Below are 18,316 nucleotides of genomic sequence, written 5' to 3'. Positions count from 1 at the left end.
CTCTTGTAAATATTTTCCCCCAGCCTGTAGTTTGTTCTCTTATTCTCTGATGATGTCTTTTTGCAGAACAAGTTGTAATTTTAACAAAATCCAACTGATAATTATGTCCCTCACAGATCATGCCTTTGGTGTGGTAGCTAAAAAGTCACTGCTACTCAACGTCATCCAGATATTCTCTAATGTTAATTTCTTGGAATTTTATAATTTTGCATTTTACATCTAGTTTTAGATCCACTTTGACTTAATTTTTGTGAATGGTGTAAGGTCTGTATCTAGATTCATTTCTTTGCATGTGAATACCCAGTTGCTCCAGCACCACTTGTTGAAAAGACTATCTTTGGTCCATTGTACTGCCTTTGTTGCTTTGTCAAAGATCAGTTAAATATATTTATTTGGGATTATTTCTGGGCTCTCTAGCCAATCCCATTGATCTATGTGTCTGTTTTTTTTTTGGCCAGTACCACTCTGTCTATATAATAAATCCTAAAGTCAGGTGTATCAGTCTTCCAACTTGGTTCTTCTTCTTCAATACTGTGTTGGCTATTCTGGGGCTTTTGCCTCTCCATATGAACTTTAGAATTACTTTGTTGATATCCACAAAATAACCTGCTGAGATTCTGATGAGAATGCATTGAATCTGTGCTTTTATAAATTATACATGTTCATATGTATATATTACAGGTCAATGAGAAACATTTTTTAAAGTACATGTACTAAGTCTCTACCTTCATAGGAAGAGAATTTCAAGTCCTTAAAGACAATTTACCACTGTCACTTTAGTCATAGCCTAAAAAAAGCTTTGTTAATAGTAATCAATAGGTGTGAAAAGGACAAATTAGAGAAAAAAAAAATCGGAAGCATATGCCTTCTTACTCCCACAGTGGTAATCACTGCCAGTACTCAAAGGGAAAGGACTCTTCAGAGTGGCAGGTTGGAAAGGAGCTCTGATGCCAAAGAAAAAGAAGGGTACATTTCTCTACTACACAGATTAAAAAAGGAATGGTATTTCTGTTTCCCCCCCTCTATTCTGATGCAAATCTAACTTCAGTTAGAAGTCTTATATTAGTCCCGAATAGCTCTCAGTGTGGGTCCAGGTTAATTTTAAAAAGCTCCGGTACTGCTTGAGGGCAGAAACTACTTACTTTACCTCTTTTGTATCACTCATAGGTTTAGCAACATGAAAAGGCAAATTTACAAGATAATCTATTTATTTCATAAGATAAATATGATATAAATCAAGGACTTTGTGTGTGCACCTGTGCTTTTTGGAGGGGAAGCAAAAAGGAAGCACAGGTAAAAGGATCCTGTAAGTGCTTATTCCCATAATCATTAAGCAACTAAATAAGAATGTTTGGTAGAGCCCCTAGACTGAAAAGCATTTTGCTAAGAGGTTAACTAAGCAATCCATGCTAATGTCTGCAATCACTTTAATCTTCTCTGTGAAAGAGGCAAGAGACTAACTATTCACTATAAATGAAAATTCCCCCATCTCCCTCTGCAATTCACTTTAATATTGATTTAACAACTCTTGATGTTGAATTGCTTCCTCATATCATAGGTTAAGACAAATTCCTCTTGAATTAGACCAAAGGGAGAACTGAAGAATACTTTCCCTTCAAATGCTGAGCTTGAAACAGTTCTTGTTCTCACAGAACAGAAAGGTTTCCTGAGTTCTATGTGAAAATAAAACAAACAACAAAAATAACTAGGATGCTCTACTATTTATAAAGGCTCTATTTGATTTCTGGGTTTCCAAGAAAACCAAGAAATATTCTATGGCAATTGTGGTTTCAACCAAATATCTACAACTTAAAAGAACACTGGGATGATGGACCAACAATAACATGTCTAAACATTCCCTCCCAATAGAAAGATTCTGAGAAGTGTTGTTCCAAGATCCCTCAGTCTAAGATATCATGTTGCAGTATCTTTGGTTCTTTGAGTCATAACTGATAAGGAAATTGCTTGAAGAATCCTAGATGCACCAGATGTCAAGACAATACATGTTTTAATCAGAGTACAGAGTAAGCTTATTAAATTTAATGTTAACAGTTAAATATGCTTATAACTCTAGTCCTTAGTGATTTCCTTCTTGACAGCCTATGAGTAACACATGGACATAAGGATGGCGATCAATAAAGAAAAAGAAAGATTGTATAAAACTTGATATAAAAGCAAAGAATCAATTTGTCCTTGGATAAATAAGTGTTCAAAACCTTGTGGAGTGTTCTCCTATTTATGATACTTATCACATCATATCGTCAAGTATCTTTTTATAGTTTACTAGAGGCCCGATGCACGAATTCATGCACCAGTGGGATCCCTCAGCAATCGAGCCGAAACCAGCTCTCCAACATCCCCCAAGGGGTCTTGGATTGTGAGAGGGCACAGGCCAAGCCAAAGGACCCCACAGTGCACAATCGGGGCAGAGAGGGATATAGGTGGTTGACCAGCTGGGAAGGGACCACGGGAGGGCTCCAAGGAGCATCCAGCCCATCTCGCTCAATCCCGATCAGCCAGACCTCAGCAGCCAGTTCACCTACTGATTGGAGCGCCTGCCCTCTGGTGGTCAGTGCACATCAAAGCAAGCGCTTGAGTGGCCTTAGCATATATCATTAGCGTATTAAATTTTGATTGGTTGGACAGCCGACTGGTCAGCCAGACACTTAGCATATTAGACCTTTAGGCTTCTCCTATGAGCTTCTTAAAGGGCAGGGATACATTTTTACATTCTCATTACCTAATAGTATGCTCAGAGCATAGATGATATACAACAAGTGGAACTGTGCTAAGTATCCCCTTTAATCCTCATAACAATTGGATAAGGTCAATAACATAGGATATCCAAAAAAATGTATACACATACTTTCAATAGTTATAAAGGCAGTGTTTATCAAAATACATTTCATTTTCAAAATTGAGTTATCAGCTGTTAAAGTATATATACATTTTTGAGACACCCTATATATTGCTACTCTAATTTTATAGATAACAAAACTAGGAATCATTAAAATTAAAAAATGTGCCCAAGTTATATAGCTGTCTAAGTCCAGAATAAATGCCCTTAATCGCTGTACTTATCCTATCTAGATAAATGAATGTCTGTTTTATCTAGCTTCTGTTTCAGTTTTAATAACTAATTCTACAAAAGTGCTCACTCGGGTATTATCTGCATTTGTGCTTTCTGGATCAGGATGACTACATGAGCCCAAGAATCACCAAAGGAGGATAGGATTTGGGGGCCATGCAGATAATCTGAGGAACCAAGCATCATTTCTGAACTTTCAAAGTCTGGTTACTGTTAATTAGTTATTTCTAAATACAAGTAGACTGAATTTTCAAAGTATAAGTGATTATACCATAATTTTAGGAGATAAATTGGGTAATTTATAATATAGTAAGAATAGAAAGATAAGAGTTATTTTCAATAGAAAACTTAGAAAGGGCTATGAGGTTACACTAGCAAGCACGTTTTACAGATAAGGGATCAGTAAGTGGTTTATATTAGTTTAGTACAACACTCAGTGCAAAGAGATTTATATTTCAAGACTACTCCAGTGTCTTATCTATATGACCCCAAACCAATACAACCTAAAACAGTTTATAAAACCAATTTATGAAAGTATTTAATCTTCCATTCTGTTTAAAACAACCATTAATTTATCTTTCAGTATATCCCATGGTATTACACAAACAGAAATCTTTTCATTCATATAAAAGCAGGATTTCAATAATATGTAATATACTTCTTTTTCTTCACATCAGAGCCAATTAAGGATGTAAAACAAATCTTAGACCTAACTAATTCATCTTACATTTTAAATTTCTAAACGAATACATATACACATTACACTAACAAATTATTTATTGGACTGTGAGACATTAATGGAAATACAGTGAGACTACTATAGCACTACTAAAAGTCTTCAAAACATAAACAAAATCAATATACTTTTCTCCATATTAATAAGACTAGTGGCCTAGTGCACTAAATTTGCCACTTATGGGCGGGGGGGAGGGGGAGTCCCCCAGCCTGGCCTGTGCCCTGTCACAGTGCAGGAGCCCTGCGATCCATTGCCCCAAAGAGGTAGGCCTCTGCAAGCCTCACATCCCCGGGCCTGGCGCTGGGGGCAGGGACACTGCAAGTCCCCGCCCAACCGCTCCTGCTGCGCAGGCAGCCTCCTGCTGATCAATCATTACAAGTGAGGGCATCACGACCAATTGCATATTAGCTCTTTATTATTTAGATGTTTAAAATGCCAAAAGGGAACTGACATCTATCTGCTTACTGCTGACAATGATTACCGCTAATGTTCAAGTGTTAGGAATATAATAAAATCATGTATATAATAAAAATTGTCTTTAATGTTTAAAAGTCTGCTTAACAGCAGAAACCGGTTTGGCTCAGTGGATAGAGCGTCGGTCTGCGGACTGAAAGGTCCCAGGTTCAATTCCGGTCAAGGGCATGTACCTTGGTTGCGGGCATATCCCCGGTAGGGGGTGTGCAAGAGGCAACTGGTCGATGGTTCTCTCTCATCGATGTTTCTAGCTCTCTATCTCTCTCCCTTCCTCTCTGTAAAAAAATCAATAAAATATATATATAAAAAAATAAAATAAAATAAAATAAAAGTCTGCTTACAGTGATTGCAATAAAAACTCTGGTCAGCCGAAACCGGTTTGGCTCAGTGGTAGAGCGTTGGTCTGTGGACTGAAAGGTCCCAGGTTCGATTCCGGTCAAGGGCATGTACCTTGGTTGCGGGCACATCCCCGGTAGGGAGTGTGCAAGAGGCAGCTGGTCGATGTTTCTCTCTCATCGACGTTTCTAGCTCTCTATCCCTCTCTCCTCCTCTCTGTAAAAAATCAATAAAAATATATTAAAAAAAAAAAAAAAAAAAAAAAAACTCTGGTCAGATTTTCACATACCTTAAAAGTAGAAAGTCCATAAAGTCTTGTCGTATGAACAGTTTCTTGAGAAATATTTGTGATGTTAGTTATAAAGTCCTCAAGGTATTTGCAAGCTTGTTCCAGGTGTGTTGTGTTTATGATGATTTGCACTAGCTAGAAAACACAAAATACATCCGGTAAAATTATGTTACATGTACACAAAGCCATTTGATTTTTTAAACCAGGATTATTGCTTCCAGTAACCATACCATTTATGCATAATTATAGCATTACAGGATACAACTGATTATGTGAGTTCAAGTCTACTACAAATACTGCTTATGAATACTATCATTAAAAATAAAAGTCTAGCCAAAACCAGTTTGGCTCAGTGGAAAGAGTGTCAGCCTGCGGACTGAAAGGTCCCGGGTTTGATTCCGGTCAAGAGTATGCACATTGGTTGCAGGCGCATCCCCAGTAGGGGGTGTGCAAGAGGCAGCTGATTGATGATTCTCTTTCATCGATGTTTCTAGCTTTCTATCCTTCTCTCTTCCTCTCTGTAAAAATTCAATAAAATATATTTAAAATAATAATAATAAAAAAATAAAAGTCCAACTGTGAATTAATCCAAAATAATGTTTCAAAGTACTTTTTCAAACTTTATGCATTTACCATGTAGAAAAATATTTTCATTTTTCATGTAAGGTCTGGCAATAGTGCCTGCATATACTAGTACATTCCAACATCTTCAACTACTGTAGCCACTCCTTATTTGCAGGGCATATGTTCCAATACGTTAGTGGATTCCTAAAACTATAAATAGTACTGAACCCTATATATACTAGTTTTTTCCTACAAAATATTTATACCTGTGATAAAGTTTAATTTATAAATTAGGCACAATAAGATATTAATACCAGTAATAATAAAATAGAACAATTATGCCCTAGCCGATTTGGCTCAGTGGAAAGAGCATCAGCCTGCGGACTGAAGGGTCCTGGGTCCGAATGCGGTCAAGGTCATGTACCACCTTGTAGGCTCATCCCTGGCCCTGATTGTGTAGAGGCAAGCAATCAATGTGTCTCTGTCACATAAATGTTTTTCTCTCTCCCTTCCACTCTCTAAAAATCAATGGAAAAATATCCTCAGGTGAGGAATAATAAAATAAAAATAGAAAAATTGTAAGAATATACTGTAATAAAAGTTATGTGAATGTGGTCACTGATTTCAGGGGATCCCTTGCTGAAGTCTTTTTATTCTAAAAGATTCAATATTTTCTGGCACAAACATTGCTGTAAATTGGAATGTGTTTTCTGTTCATGCTTCCCATCCACAAATTTAATGCCTTGTCCGTCTTAACTTATCAAGCATTGTGGCCTCAACTGTTGCAGTTTAAGGTACAACAGCAAAACTAGCACATATTTCTTTCTCTTTCTTCACAATTTCACAGACAGAAGATTGGTTCTTACCCTAGAGCTTAGCAACCTCAGCATACAATTGTTTTTCTTTCCTCATTAATTTAAGTACTCTCTCCTTTTCTTTTAAAGGAAGCACTTTACGGCTTTTTTTTTTTTTTGGCACATCTGAATTGCCAGCATCTCTACTCAAAACAATGTGCAAAACTTAGGACTTGTTTATGGAATTATTTTGGGAATTATCCATTTAATGTTTTTGAACTGCAGTTGATCAGAAGTAACTGAAACGGTGAGTATGGAGAGACTACTGTTTCTATTCCCTGTGTAAAAATTCATCTTCTTCACATTGCATAAATTATATTGACGTTTTTAGTTTTAAACAAATCCACTTTGTTAATAAATTTAAAATAGAAAGCTAGTTTTACAGGATGCCATGCAGTGAAACGTTTAGATATAAACTTACCTCTGTCAAACCTATATGAGGTTTCCTAATAAGGTTCAGTAAACAGCTATTCAAAGTTCTGGTCAGCAGCAGATTTGTAGATTTTCTAAGCATATCATCTATTTCTGTTGAGCTAAAAACAAAATTTGGTATTATTAAGCTTTCTGACAGGGTACATACAGTTCAGCACTATTGACATTTTAGGCCAGATAATTATTTGTTGTGGGCTGTCCTGTGCATTGCAGAATATTTAGCAGCATCCCTGGCCTTTACTCACTAACCCAAAATGCCTCTACACATTGCTAGACACCTACTAGGGAGCAAAGTTACCCCATTTGAGAACCACTGCCTTAAACATAGACTAACATTTTAGCACTACTTTACTTATTTTATTAAAATATTACTCTTACAAATCTATAAAGCACAAATATTTACACTAGTTTATGTTTATTTTTAAACATATTATTTTATTTTTAATATGCAAATAGAGCAAGATTCGATAAAGCATAGGTACTTCTCACTACTACTATAATGTTCTCCATTCTAATGCAAGCACTCTTTTTAATTTCTGCCAACCCAAATTCTGGCAGATCTGAGTATTTTCCTCTAATTCTTTATATCTAAGATCAAAATGAATGTGCCACCAGAAGTGCTTCATGGTGATTTGGCATCAGACTCTCAGAAAATTCTAATATGTCAATAGTGTCCCTAAACAAGCAATGTATTCACCCTGATAAAAACAAGGCGGCTGCAAATTCCTCACACTCAAATTATACTTAAAGAAATCCTCTATAACATTCTTCTCAGATTAAAATATTTGTAAATGAAAGGGAGAAATTGTTAATCTATCATGATAGATGATGTCTTTCCTTTAATTTCCCTGAACTTCCTTGAATGCTTAGTCAATGCATGTTTTTTCTTTTGTAAGTAAAAGCAGAGAAAGAAAACCTGTCAGTATCTATTGTACTATTTGTGCTAGCAAGATTTACCTGACAATAACCAGCATTTCCCCCATGAGGTTTTTATCCTAATTGACCATTTTTTCCCTTAACCCCTTGTCCTTTGAGCCTAGAAATTGTACTCATCTTTATTTATAGAATACTTCACAATAATAAAATCTTAATATGTAGTAAAAATCCTAAAATATTTTACAGTTTAACCTCTTATGAAAACGGCAAATTTCTTAAAGATCATATTAGTTACAGATGTTTCCTCTACAACTATTCATTGTATGTCTATTCATTAAGTCACTTCATTCTCTGGCCTGCTTTTATTCATATATAGAACATATATAGTACATTTGTACTATAAAAGCTCTTAAGTACCTTCTAGTTCTAAAAATCTAACTCCAAAATATGTTTAAACATAGGCAAGCAGACTAAATGATTCCAAGTTAGTGTTTGGTCAAGGGCACATGCCTGAGTTGCGGTCTCGATGCCCAGTAGGAGGCACTGCAGGAGGCAGCTGATCAGTGATTCTCTCTCATCACTGATGTTTCAATCTCTCTCTCCCTCTCCCTTCCTCTCTGAAATAAAAAATATTAAAAAAGAAAGAAAGAAAGAAAGAAAGAAAGAAAGAAAGAAAGAAAGAAAGAAAGAAAGAAAGAAAGAAAGAAATCCTTTAAAGAATCCCTACTACAGGAAAAAGCAGTGTAAAACCTAAGAACAGAAACCTTCTCACCCTGGCAGAATACACGTTTCTTTTTTCCATGTATTTAAACATTGTTTAAATCCAAAGCAATAATAATTACAATAAGATACACAGGAACAACATATTATAATTTTAAAACTATTATTATTCTCACTGTTTCAACTTCAAAAATAAGTAAATCATATCTGAACTGCATTTATGGCTTTTTCTGACTTAAAATTCAAAAGCATTTAACATTGAAGGGTATTTCCTGCTATTCAGTATACAAATTCAAAAGAATAGATTTCAGAGAGGGAGACATTATGAAAGCCAGCATCACCAATCTCTCCTCTAGAGAGTATTCACATTAGAAATGTATGTTCGTTCCTTTTATGTCAGAAATTTTCACTGACATATCAGATTTATAACAACTTAATCCCATGTGTCAATGAAATAATAATCCACTAAAGAGTCATGGCCTGGAAATCAAGTGTTAATGTTTCACATAAGTAGCTATGATAAGGATACATTTCTTACTAGTAAACTTACCTCCGGTGCAGTGACTCTGAAAATTTAAGGCTGGCATAAATAAATTCTTTAACTTGAATGTAAATATGAGGCACTGACTGAGACATGGGGAATTTCTTTGGGAAAGATTGCTGTAGAAAGAAAAAATTAATGCTGTTTTCAAAATTTTAGAAAAAGGCATCTTAATCACCTAAGAATGTAAAAATTAAATTGACTGCATATTTGAATTAACAATAAATACCTGCACCTTAAAGACATTAAGAATTTATTTTAATGACATTAAAGACAGAATATAAATATGTCCTTATTTCAGCCAAAATGTTCTAATCAAATTATCAAAAGACTGATTTTTGCACATATCTTCAATCTTACTCTTTTCTCACGCATAATTTACACTGAAAATAACTCAAGTCATTTGAGAGAGTTCACATCTTTCCTAATAGTTTTAATTAAAAAATACTTAAATTAGGAAAAGAATATGCACACACAACCAAGAGATTATTACTAAATAATTTATGGGATTTCTTTATAAGCTGTCAAATTTAAACTTTCCACATTGCCTTTACCTTAACAGTACAACTTCTTTTTAATGATAATATATGGACCAATAAATACAACTCCTATCAAATGTAATCCTACTGTACAAGCTAAGTCAGACATCCTTTTAACTATAAACCTATTTAGAATACTTTAGTGTAATTAGAAGAATATTGGAGATTATTTAGTTTAACCTCCTCACTTCACAGATGAGCCACAAATAGGGTAAGTCACTTGCCCATAATAAGCCACAGGCAGAGCTGGTATATGAACCCAGACCATGGAGATACTAGAGCCTGAATAAACTTTATTACCAATAACCAAAACTAAACAAAACCAAGCCATGAGATGGAGAATATTTTGTTCATTGTAAAGGGATAACATTGTAAAGGAACAACTTTGATTGGGACCTTAAAAATATTGATTGAGCTTGGCTGGCATGAACTCTGAGCTATGAATCAAGAGGTCACGGTTTGATTCTGGTCAGGGCATATGCCCAGGTTGTAGGAAGCAGCTGACCAGTGATTCTCACCACTGAGGTTTCTATATCTCTCTCCCTCTCCTTTCCTCTCTGAAATCAATAAAAATGTTAAAAATATTTTTAATATATTTTTTATTGATTTTTTACAGAGAGGAAGAGAGAGGGATAGAGAGTTAGAAACATCGATGAGAGAGAATCATCGGCCAGCTGCCTCTTCACACCTCCTACTGGGGATGTGCCCGCAACCAATGTACATGCCCTTGACCGGAATCGAACCAGGGACCTTTCAGTCCCCAAGCCGACGCTCTATCCACTGAGCCAAACCGGTTTCAGCAAAAATGTTAAAAATAATAATAATAAAATAAAAATCAAATCTAAAAAAATGTATCGGCTGAGAATAATTATTTTGGTCTTTTGTGTGAATTAGAATCTAGCTATTACAATGTCAGTGTTATACAATGTCAGTGTTAGCTGTAATTTAAAAGCTATGCAATGTCAGTGTTAGCTGTAACTTAAAAGCTATGCATTTAATTACTTGGTCCTATATTTAGTGACTATTACACATAATATGCTTAGTTTATATACATAAAAATATGACATAAAATTTATAATCACCATTCACAGATTTTACTCAGAATTCACTTCTGTTCATTGTAAAGGGATAAGAACATAGAAAATGACTAAATTATAAACAGTTGAAAAAAATAATAAAGAATGGTAAGGAGAAAAAAAAAACAAGAATAAAGGGAATAAAAAGGTGACAATTATAGAAAATATGATACCCTTTTCCCATGAGTTCTGATTCTACCTAGAAATACTAGATAGGTACAGCATGTATGTTTGTATATGTATACACACATGTGCAATAATATGCACAGTAGTCCCAGAATACTCTACATGCTGGTGTATTTCCTTTCTGTATCACGTCTTTTATTCACACATTTGATTTCAAAAATACATATTCCTACTTAAGGAAAGAAATAGACATGTGGCTACTGCCTTCACTCTTACTTAACCAAGATTAATTTCTTGTAGAAGTACATTTCTAGTAAAAAAAAAAATAATAATAATAAAAAAAAAAGCCACAAAAGATCTTCAACAGTGATAGACATTTCAAAGAAATACTCCTCTTTTCCCCTGGAATATACTTATTCCTATAGTTTACTTAACATTTAATATATCTAATTTGGAATCCACCCAACATTAGCAACACCTGCCCAGAGAAACCACCTAACATTTGGGACAACTGTTGCTAGCATCCCCAGGAAAGTCCCTTCTTAACTTCACCAAAACAGTAACAGTCATAGTAGTAACATAATCTTTAACAAAACATAATTAATTTTCTTAAATAACACAACAAAAAAATGCCTCAGTAAAATACATTCTCACTTACAGTGTCAGATTAATATTCTATAGCAATAAATACCCTAAGTTTATTTTCAAGAAAATTCTTGAATTAAAAACTAGCTTGTACCTTTTCAAGGTCTGGATCTTGAAAGGGAAATTTACTGATGACTATTTTATATTCTTCTTCATTCGTAATAGGGATGGGGCTATAATTATCTTCTTCAAAAATGTCCCTGTTAAAAAAGAAGCGGGAATTGAACTATCATCAGAGGGCTGAAGGACAATATTTTTTTTAATTCACAACTATTACCAAAGCATTTTTAAAATTGATTTCAGAGAGAAGAAAGGAGAAGGAGAGGGAGAGAAAAAAACATCAATGATGAGAGAGAATAACCAATTGGCTGCCTCCTTTTTTCTAAAATACTAAATATAAAATTTTGTTGATACTTATAATACATGATTCATCAAGCCTGTCATACCCATTTGAGATAACATTGTTCCAATATCGCTCCTAAAAGATGTTATTACTAAAAGTTTAAATAAGGATTTTTTACTGAGTGTTAATGGAAGTACATCACCTTGTTCACTTAGATATTATAAAAAGTAAGACTTATGTCATAGTATTCATAAGGTCTGCCATCTAGTTTTAAAAATTGATGGGGTAAATGCCAAGCTGGGATAAATAGCTTAACATATTTTCTAGTTTAATTTCATCAAATATTATTGACACATAACTTCTATCATATTATGGATGACATAGATCTAAGAGCTCATGATTGACTTTTTTTTCCCCCAAATGAAGGAAGAAAGAAAAAGAAGGAAGGAGAGAGGGGAAAATGATGGAAGGAAAGGAAGTTTTTAGAATTTAAAAAGAAGGGAAATTTTTATTTTTTTCATGGCAATAGAAAATTATATAGACACTAGAGGCCCAGTGCACGAAATTCATGCACTTGGAGGCGTGGGTACCTCAGCCCGGACTTCACCTTCTCGCAGTCCAGGAGCCCTCATAAGTACATAAATGTACTTTATGCCACTAAACTGTACATTTCTAAAAGGTTAAAATGGTAAATTTATGTTATGTATATTTTACTACAATAAAAAGTTATTATAAGCATTTTTATTGCTAAACACAAAATTAATTACTTTAGCATTTGACAATCTTTTTCACCACATTAAGGCACCGTGGCTCAGACTAACCTGAAAACTGTAGCCCATTTCTTAAGCAGTGTTTCATTGTATTGATCTCTTATTTCAAATAAAAGGTCAAAAAGCCGGTTCACTGGAAAACCATAACCCTAAAACACACACATAAAAAACAGACAGACATTAATTTTTAAAATATTCATTTTTAAATGAGACTATTCATTTTTTTTAATGTTGGAAAACTGGAGAATTTTTTTAAAGTAACCATTTACTATATCACAATATATGCCATTCCAACTGTATGGGAAAAAAAAGATATTCTTTTGACTCTAAAGTTGCATTAAGTAAGAAAGAATCTAGACAGAGTTTTATGAAGCTGGAATAATTTTGCCATTTTCTCTCTCTCTCTCTTTACTCTGGATTTCTTGGTTAACCTTAAAAAGTATCAGAAGTCAGACTGGTGAAAAAGTTCAAGATTATTTAAATAACTATGTCTTGAGAAGTGGTCCCTAAATAGGATACAAGAAATGCTGTCTAAAGCATGCTCGCTTCCTTTTGCACCTTCAATGTTAGAGTGACTCTGTTGCATAGAGGAATTTTGCATCTTTTCCTCAAACATACTCTCCAAAACTATTTCTTTCCAACTTCAAATTCATTAAAATCTTACCTATATCAGGATCAAACATTTTCACTCATCTCACAGAGCTGTCAAGGTTTACCTCTTCATTTTAGTTCTTGATCCTATCTCATCCTGTTAGAACCACAGATTATTTATTCACTCTATTATGTCTTTAACTTCCACAAGCAAGCAGTGCTCCTTTCTCTTGGCTAAATAAATATGCTAAATCACCTCTCATCTTTAAATCAAGAACAGAAGAAAAACGCCCAGCCAGCTGCCTCCCTGTTACTCCTTTCATAGCCAAACCCTACAATAATCTAATTCCCATTCCCATTTCTGTATTAAAGCTGCTCTCAAAATGACACAGATTACCTCCCAAATATAAAATTAAATTATTTCACTCTACTTTATCTCTTTTTCTTAAAACGCTGTTTTGAATTCTACAATCTCTCTCTCCTTATTTTCTTAGCTATAAATTATGTAACTAGTTTCCTTATTTTCTCCTATCTCTATCCCTCAATCTTTTCTTCTAACTTTCTAGGGCAATCTCACGTCTACTGACTTCAAACACTACTTTATTATTCTATTAATAAATCTGTATCTCTAGCTATACCTCTGTAAATTCTATTTATTTCGTTCTAACACCTATTAGACACCTCCAGTCAGTCTGCCAGAAAGTACATTAAAGTTAGCGTATTCCTCCCATTCCAACTAAGCCAAGTGTTTTTCTTATTTCCTATCTCTGTTAATAATTCTATCATCTGTCCAGTTAATCAGGAAAAAAAAAAAACTTGAAAAGAAACATTTCATCAGTCACCAAATTCTTTTGATTTCACCTCCTTTACGAATCTCTTTCAAATCTATCATCCTTCTCCATCATTTACCTTTCTTTCATCCAGAAATATTCCCAATGCCACTGCTTTATTTCATTTTTTTAACATGTCTTGCCTAGACCATTGTAAGCTGAAATTCCAACCATGTGTCTCAACTCAATCTACTGCCCAAACTCTCAAAGTTATCATTTAAAAGTGTAAATCTGATCATGCCATTCCTCTGGTTAAAAACTATAGATGGCCGAAACCAGTTTGGCTCAATGGATAGAGCATCGGCTTGGGGACTGAAAGGTCCTGGGTTCGATTCTGGTCAAGGGCATGTATCTTGGTTCCAGGCATATCCCCAGTAGGGGATGTGCAAGAGGCAGCTGATCGATGACTCTCTCTCATCGATGTTTCTAACTATCTCTCTCCCTTCCTCTCTGTACAAAATCAATAAAATATATTTTAAAAAAACCAAAAAACTATAGATGGCTTATTGAAGTCCCACAAGGTGTGCCAGTCTGGGCCAAACTACTTTGTCAGTTTCAGGACCACTGTTTTGCCCTTCTTTGCTTATACCCATAGGCTATATATAGTTTCTGACACCATCAAGCTGTTCAACCCACCTCATGCAATGTTCTTTATGAAAAGACCCTCCCCAATTCTTCAACTAATGGTTATAACTTGAAAAGCCAGTGTTTACTCATTCAATAAAAGACCCACCTAATGCTCAGCTTGTCAATTTTCAATGAAATTAAAATACTGCAGGATTTCTGAATAAGTAAGGACTGGTATGTCTTCCTGAATCTTATTTCAAAGCTGTAAGATTAGAAAGGTATACTTATGAGGGTTTATACACCCAACACTGTGACTTTTTAGTGCCTCTATTACTTGAATGTTATCAATTACTCTTCTTTGATTCTCTGAAGAGTTCCTTGGAACCACATAAATACTCTCTGGATTCAGCTGTACTCAAAGTTCCAGTCTAGGATTAGTTTGTTATGGTTTACAAAGAGATAAGGAGCTTGCACCAGCACATAAATCAATAGGGGAATGCAATGAGCTATCACCTCATGTCTGTTAGAATAGCCATTATAAAAACACAAGATATAATAAATGCTGAAGTGGATGTGAAGAAAAGGGAACCCTTGTACACTGTTGATGGGATTGTAATTCGGTACAGCCACTATGGAAAATAGCATGAAGGTTCCTCAAAAAAACTAAACATAGAACCACCATATGATCCAGCAATTCCACTGCCAGAAATGAAAACACTCAGAAAAGATATCTGCACCCTATGTTCATAGCAGCAGCATTTACAATAGCCAAAAAAATGGAAACAACCTAAATGTCCATCAACGAATGAATGGATAATGAAGTTGTGGTATACATATACACAATAGAATATTATTGGGCCATAAAACAATGAGGAAATCATACCATTTGCAACAAGATGGATAGACCTGAAAGTATTATGCTAAGTGAAATAAGATAGACAAAGACAAATACTATATGATCTAACTTATATGTGAATCTAAAAAACCACACACCACAAAATAAAACTCATAGAAAAAGAGACCAGACTTGTGGTTACCAGAAATGGAGGGTAGGATGAGGAGAAACTGGAGGAAGGTAAGTCAAAAGTTACAAACTTCCAGTTATAAGTACAACATGATGACTATAACTAACAGTTCTGCATGATTCACAGACAAGAGAGTAAATCCTAGGAGTTCTCATTGCAAAAAGAAAATATTTTCCTTTTTACTTTCCTTTTTATTGTTTCTACATGAGAAGATGATGTTAGCTGGACAAACTGTTGTAATCATTTCACAACATATATGTAAATTCTATCATCTTGGCTCTATTCTTTAAAATTATATAGTGATGTATGTCAATAACTTCTCAATAAGACTGGAAAAATATAAATCAATGCTGCTACTACCTACATCAAGAAAGTCCTGCTATAAAAAATGCCAATTGAGCTGAACTTTGTAATGTGGTTGTATTTATATTCAGACTAAATGTTCCTTTTTACTATGGATCCATAACAATTTGCAGTCTAGTAATGATTTGCAGGGTATGATCCCCTGACTAGACTTTGAATTGCAGAGCATTAAGCATTAGGATAGCAAAATTCCCTGAAGTTACTTAGAGATAAGCCTAAAAAATTAAGGCAGTCTCCAATAAAACTTACCAAAAGTTTTTTGTTTTTTTCCTCCCAGAGATACATTTGCCACAAAACTTATGAAAACAAAACCCCCACATTATTTTGGCCTCTATTATTTATAAGTCATACAAATAATAAAGATATAAAGCAAATAAAATAATTTATTAAAGGAGCTTGTAGAATCTTCTTAGGTTTAAGAATAAATGAGAAAATTATTATTCTAGAATGGAAAGACTCTTGTGAAAAAGCTAACAATTTAAATTAGCATTTTCCAAATTATCCTATATAATAAAACCCTAATATGCAAATTGTCCCCTCGACCGGGAGTTCAACCGGGAGTTCGACCAGGGGGCAGGGCTGGGTAGCCAACTCCCTGCAGCTCCTCCGCCTGGCCAGCCTTACTCCCAATCAGTCCCACCCCCACCCTGATCAGCGCAGGTCGGTCAGACGCCACCGGGGCATGAATTCATGCACAGGGTCTCTGGTATTTTATAAAGCTCTAAACCTAATAGATGCTATAAGGGATGAAAAGATTCAATGGTCAAATATATTGAGAAAATGCTGCATAATCACCTTCCTTTTGAAAATGCATAGTATAAATTTGCTGAGAAAAGCTTTTAATGTAAAAGTCTGTTTTATTTTACTTAACATTTCCCTAACATTTTAACCAGAGAATTCTTATCTAGGTAACAACTATTACTACACTTTGGAAAATGCTAGTCTATATTTCATAAAAACATCATTTCAACCATTAAAAAATCACATAAGGTTAAGCCTGAAAACAACATGCAATCAATTCTTTATGAACAAAGGAGGAAGGATGAGCTTAAAACTTTGATACTGAAAAATCACAAAGACACTGATTTTTCAGATAGTTCAATTTTAATCTTAGTTTTAAAAAAAGACTTAAAGAAGTAAAGTGATCTGCTCACAGTCATAGCACATCTGAAATTAGGAAGGAAATGAGTGAATACAACTGTCCAACTATGCGTTTTCATAATTATCACATTTAAAACTCAAAACAATTCTGAAAACTAGTGATAAATCTATTTTCACAAATGAGGATATAGTTTAGAAAACTTGTAGATATACAATTATTCACCATCAAAGGCGGAAAATTAACTCAGTGTTTATGTGACTTCCAGGGCCCATGATCACTGTCCTAAGGCAGAACTTGTATCTCCTAATTTCTAGTACAGAGTTCTTTCTACTGCACCATGTTTTTTTGTTTGTTTGCTTGTTTGTTTTAAAATAAAGTTGCTAGATTGTTTTATTTTTTAATATTTTTAAGAGTGATTTTTGAGAGAGAGATGGAGGAAGAGGGAGGGAGAGAGAAAAAAAATCACTGTGAGAGCAAAACATTGATGGCTGCCTCCAGTATGTCCTCTTTGGGGGATCAAGCCTATAACCCAGGCATGCACCCTGACTGGGAATCGAACAGGTAAACTTTGGGTGCACGTGATGGCACCCAACCAACTGAGACATACTGGCCAGGGCACCGTATATTTTTTTTAACTACAAAAATAGTTTTTCTATTCTAACTGACCAATATTTAAAAAGATGGTAATATTCCATGAGCTCTGTCCAAGGTTCATAATAAGGAAGGAAGCAGTATGAAAGTTCTGGGTAAATACTAATATATAAATAAACATTTGGTTACTACTATTTTGCTACCATTAATCCACAATAAATTAAATGAGCATGGCCTATTCTTTTGTAAATCTTTAATTGCTTAAAATAGCCATTAATTGAATATTAGAGTATCACCCACCTGCAAAGTATCTGCAAATATTACAATGAGATTCTTCAGCTCCAGAACAAGATCAGGATCAGTGCAATAAGACTGTGGCAGGGGTGGGAGGTAGGGTAGATGTAGGAGTGGAAACAAACAAATAAAAAAACCCAGAGTCATTAGGTTAAAAACTACGAATTGAAACCTGATTTTTTTTATCCCTTTACTCTGCCAGACTTACAATAAATTTTGAATCTTGGTTGTTAGTTACATCCACAGCTGGCTTTCTCTAATTAGTAAAATTTTTTAGGGAAAGATCATTAAAATAATATATCTAAATATCTGTATTATATTAAAAGATTTTCCTAAAATGTGCACATAGTAAACTTTGGTTAAAGCAATGACACTCATATTTCTACTAGTTATTTTAAAATGAAAAAATGATTTTACATCTATATATTTATATGTATATGTATATATATAACTATGTGTATATAAATATATATAACTCATATTTTTAGTTCTCAAATATTTGCCTTATAAGAGACACAAATATATAATTTTTTTCTAATGTAAG

At 34.4% G+C, this 18,316-nt stretch overlaps 1 protein-coding gene across 2 annotated transcripts in view; it reads right to left on the bottom strand.

Annotated features, from left to right (window-relative positions):
- The window catches only part of EXOC6 (exocyst complex component 6), a 112,935-nt gene that overhangs the window by 43,556 nt on the left and 51,063 nt on the right, over window positions 1-18,316 (bottom strand). For both annotated transcript variants that reach the window (XM_084904317.1, XM_084904316.1), the window contains exons 12-17: window positions 17,779-17,850; window positions 12,461-12,558; window positions 11,391-11,496; window positions 8,920-9,029; window positions 6,763-6,874; window positions 4,924-5,058 (exon numbers count right to left, since the gene is read on the bottom strand). In XM_084904317.1, the coding sequence (XP_084760443.1) occupies window positions 4,924-5,058; window positions 6,763-6,874; window positions 8,920-9,029; window positions 11,391-11,496; window positions 12,461-12,558; window positions 17,779-17,850 (633 nt within the window). The remainder of the gene's footprint in view (window positions 1-4,923; window positions 5,059-6,762; window positions 6,875-8,919; window positions 9,030-11,390; window positions 11,497-12,460; window positions 12,559-17,778; window positions 17,851-18,316) is intronic.

Source organism: Pipistrellus hanaki (genome assembly GCF_964339955.1).
Source record: "Pipistrellus hanaki genome assembly, chromosome: 14".
Taxonomy (NCBI): domain Eukaryota; kingdom Metazoa; phylum Chordata; class Mammalia; order Chiroptera; family Vespertilionidae; genus Pipistrellus; species Pipistrellus hanaki.
The sequence above is the reverse complement of the archived record's forward strand: the minus strand, read 5'-3'. Positions and strand labels throughout refer to the sequence as shown.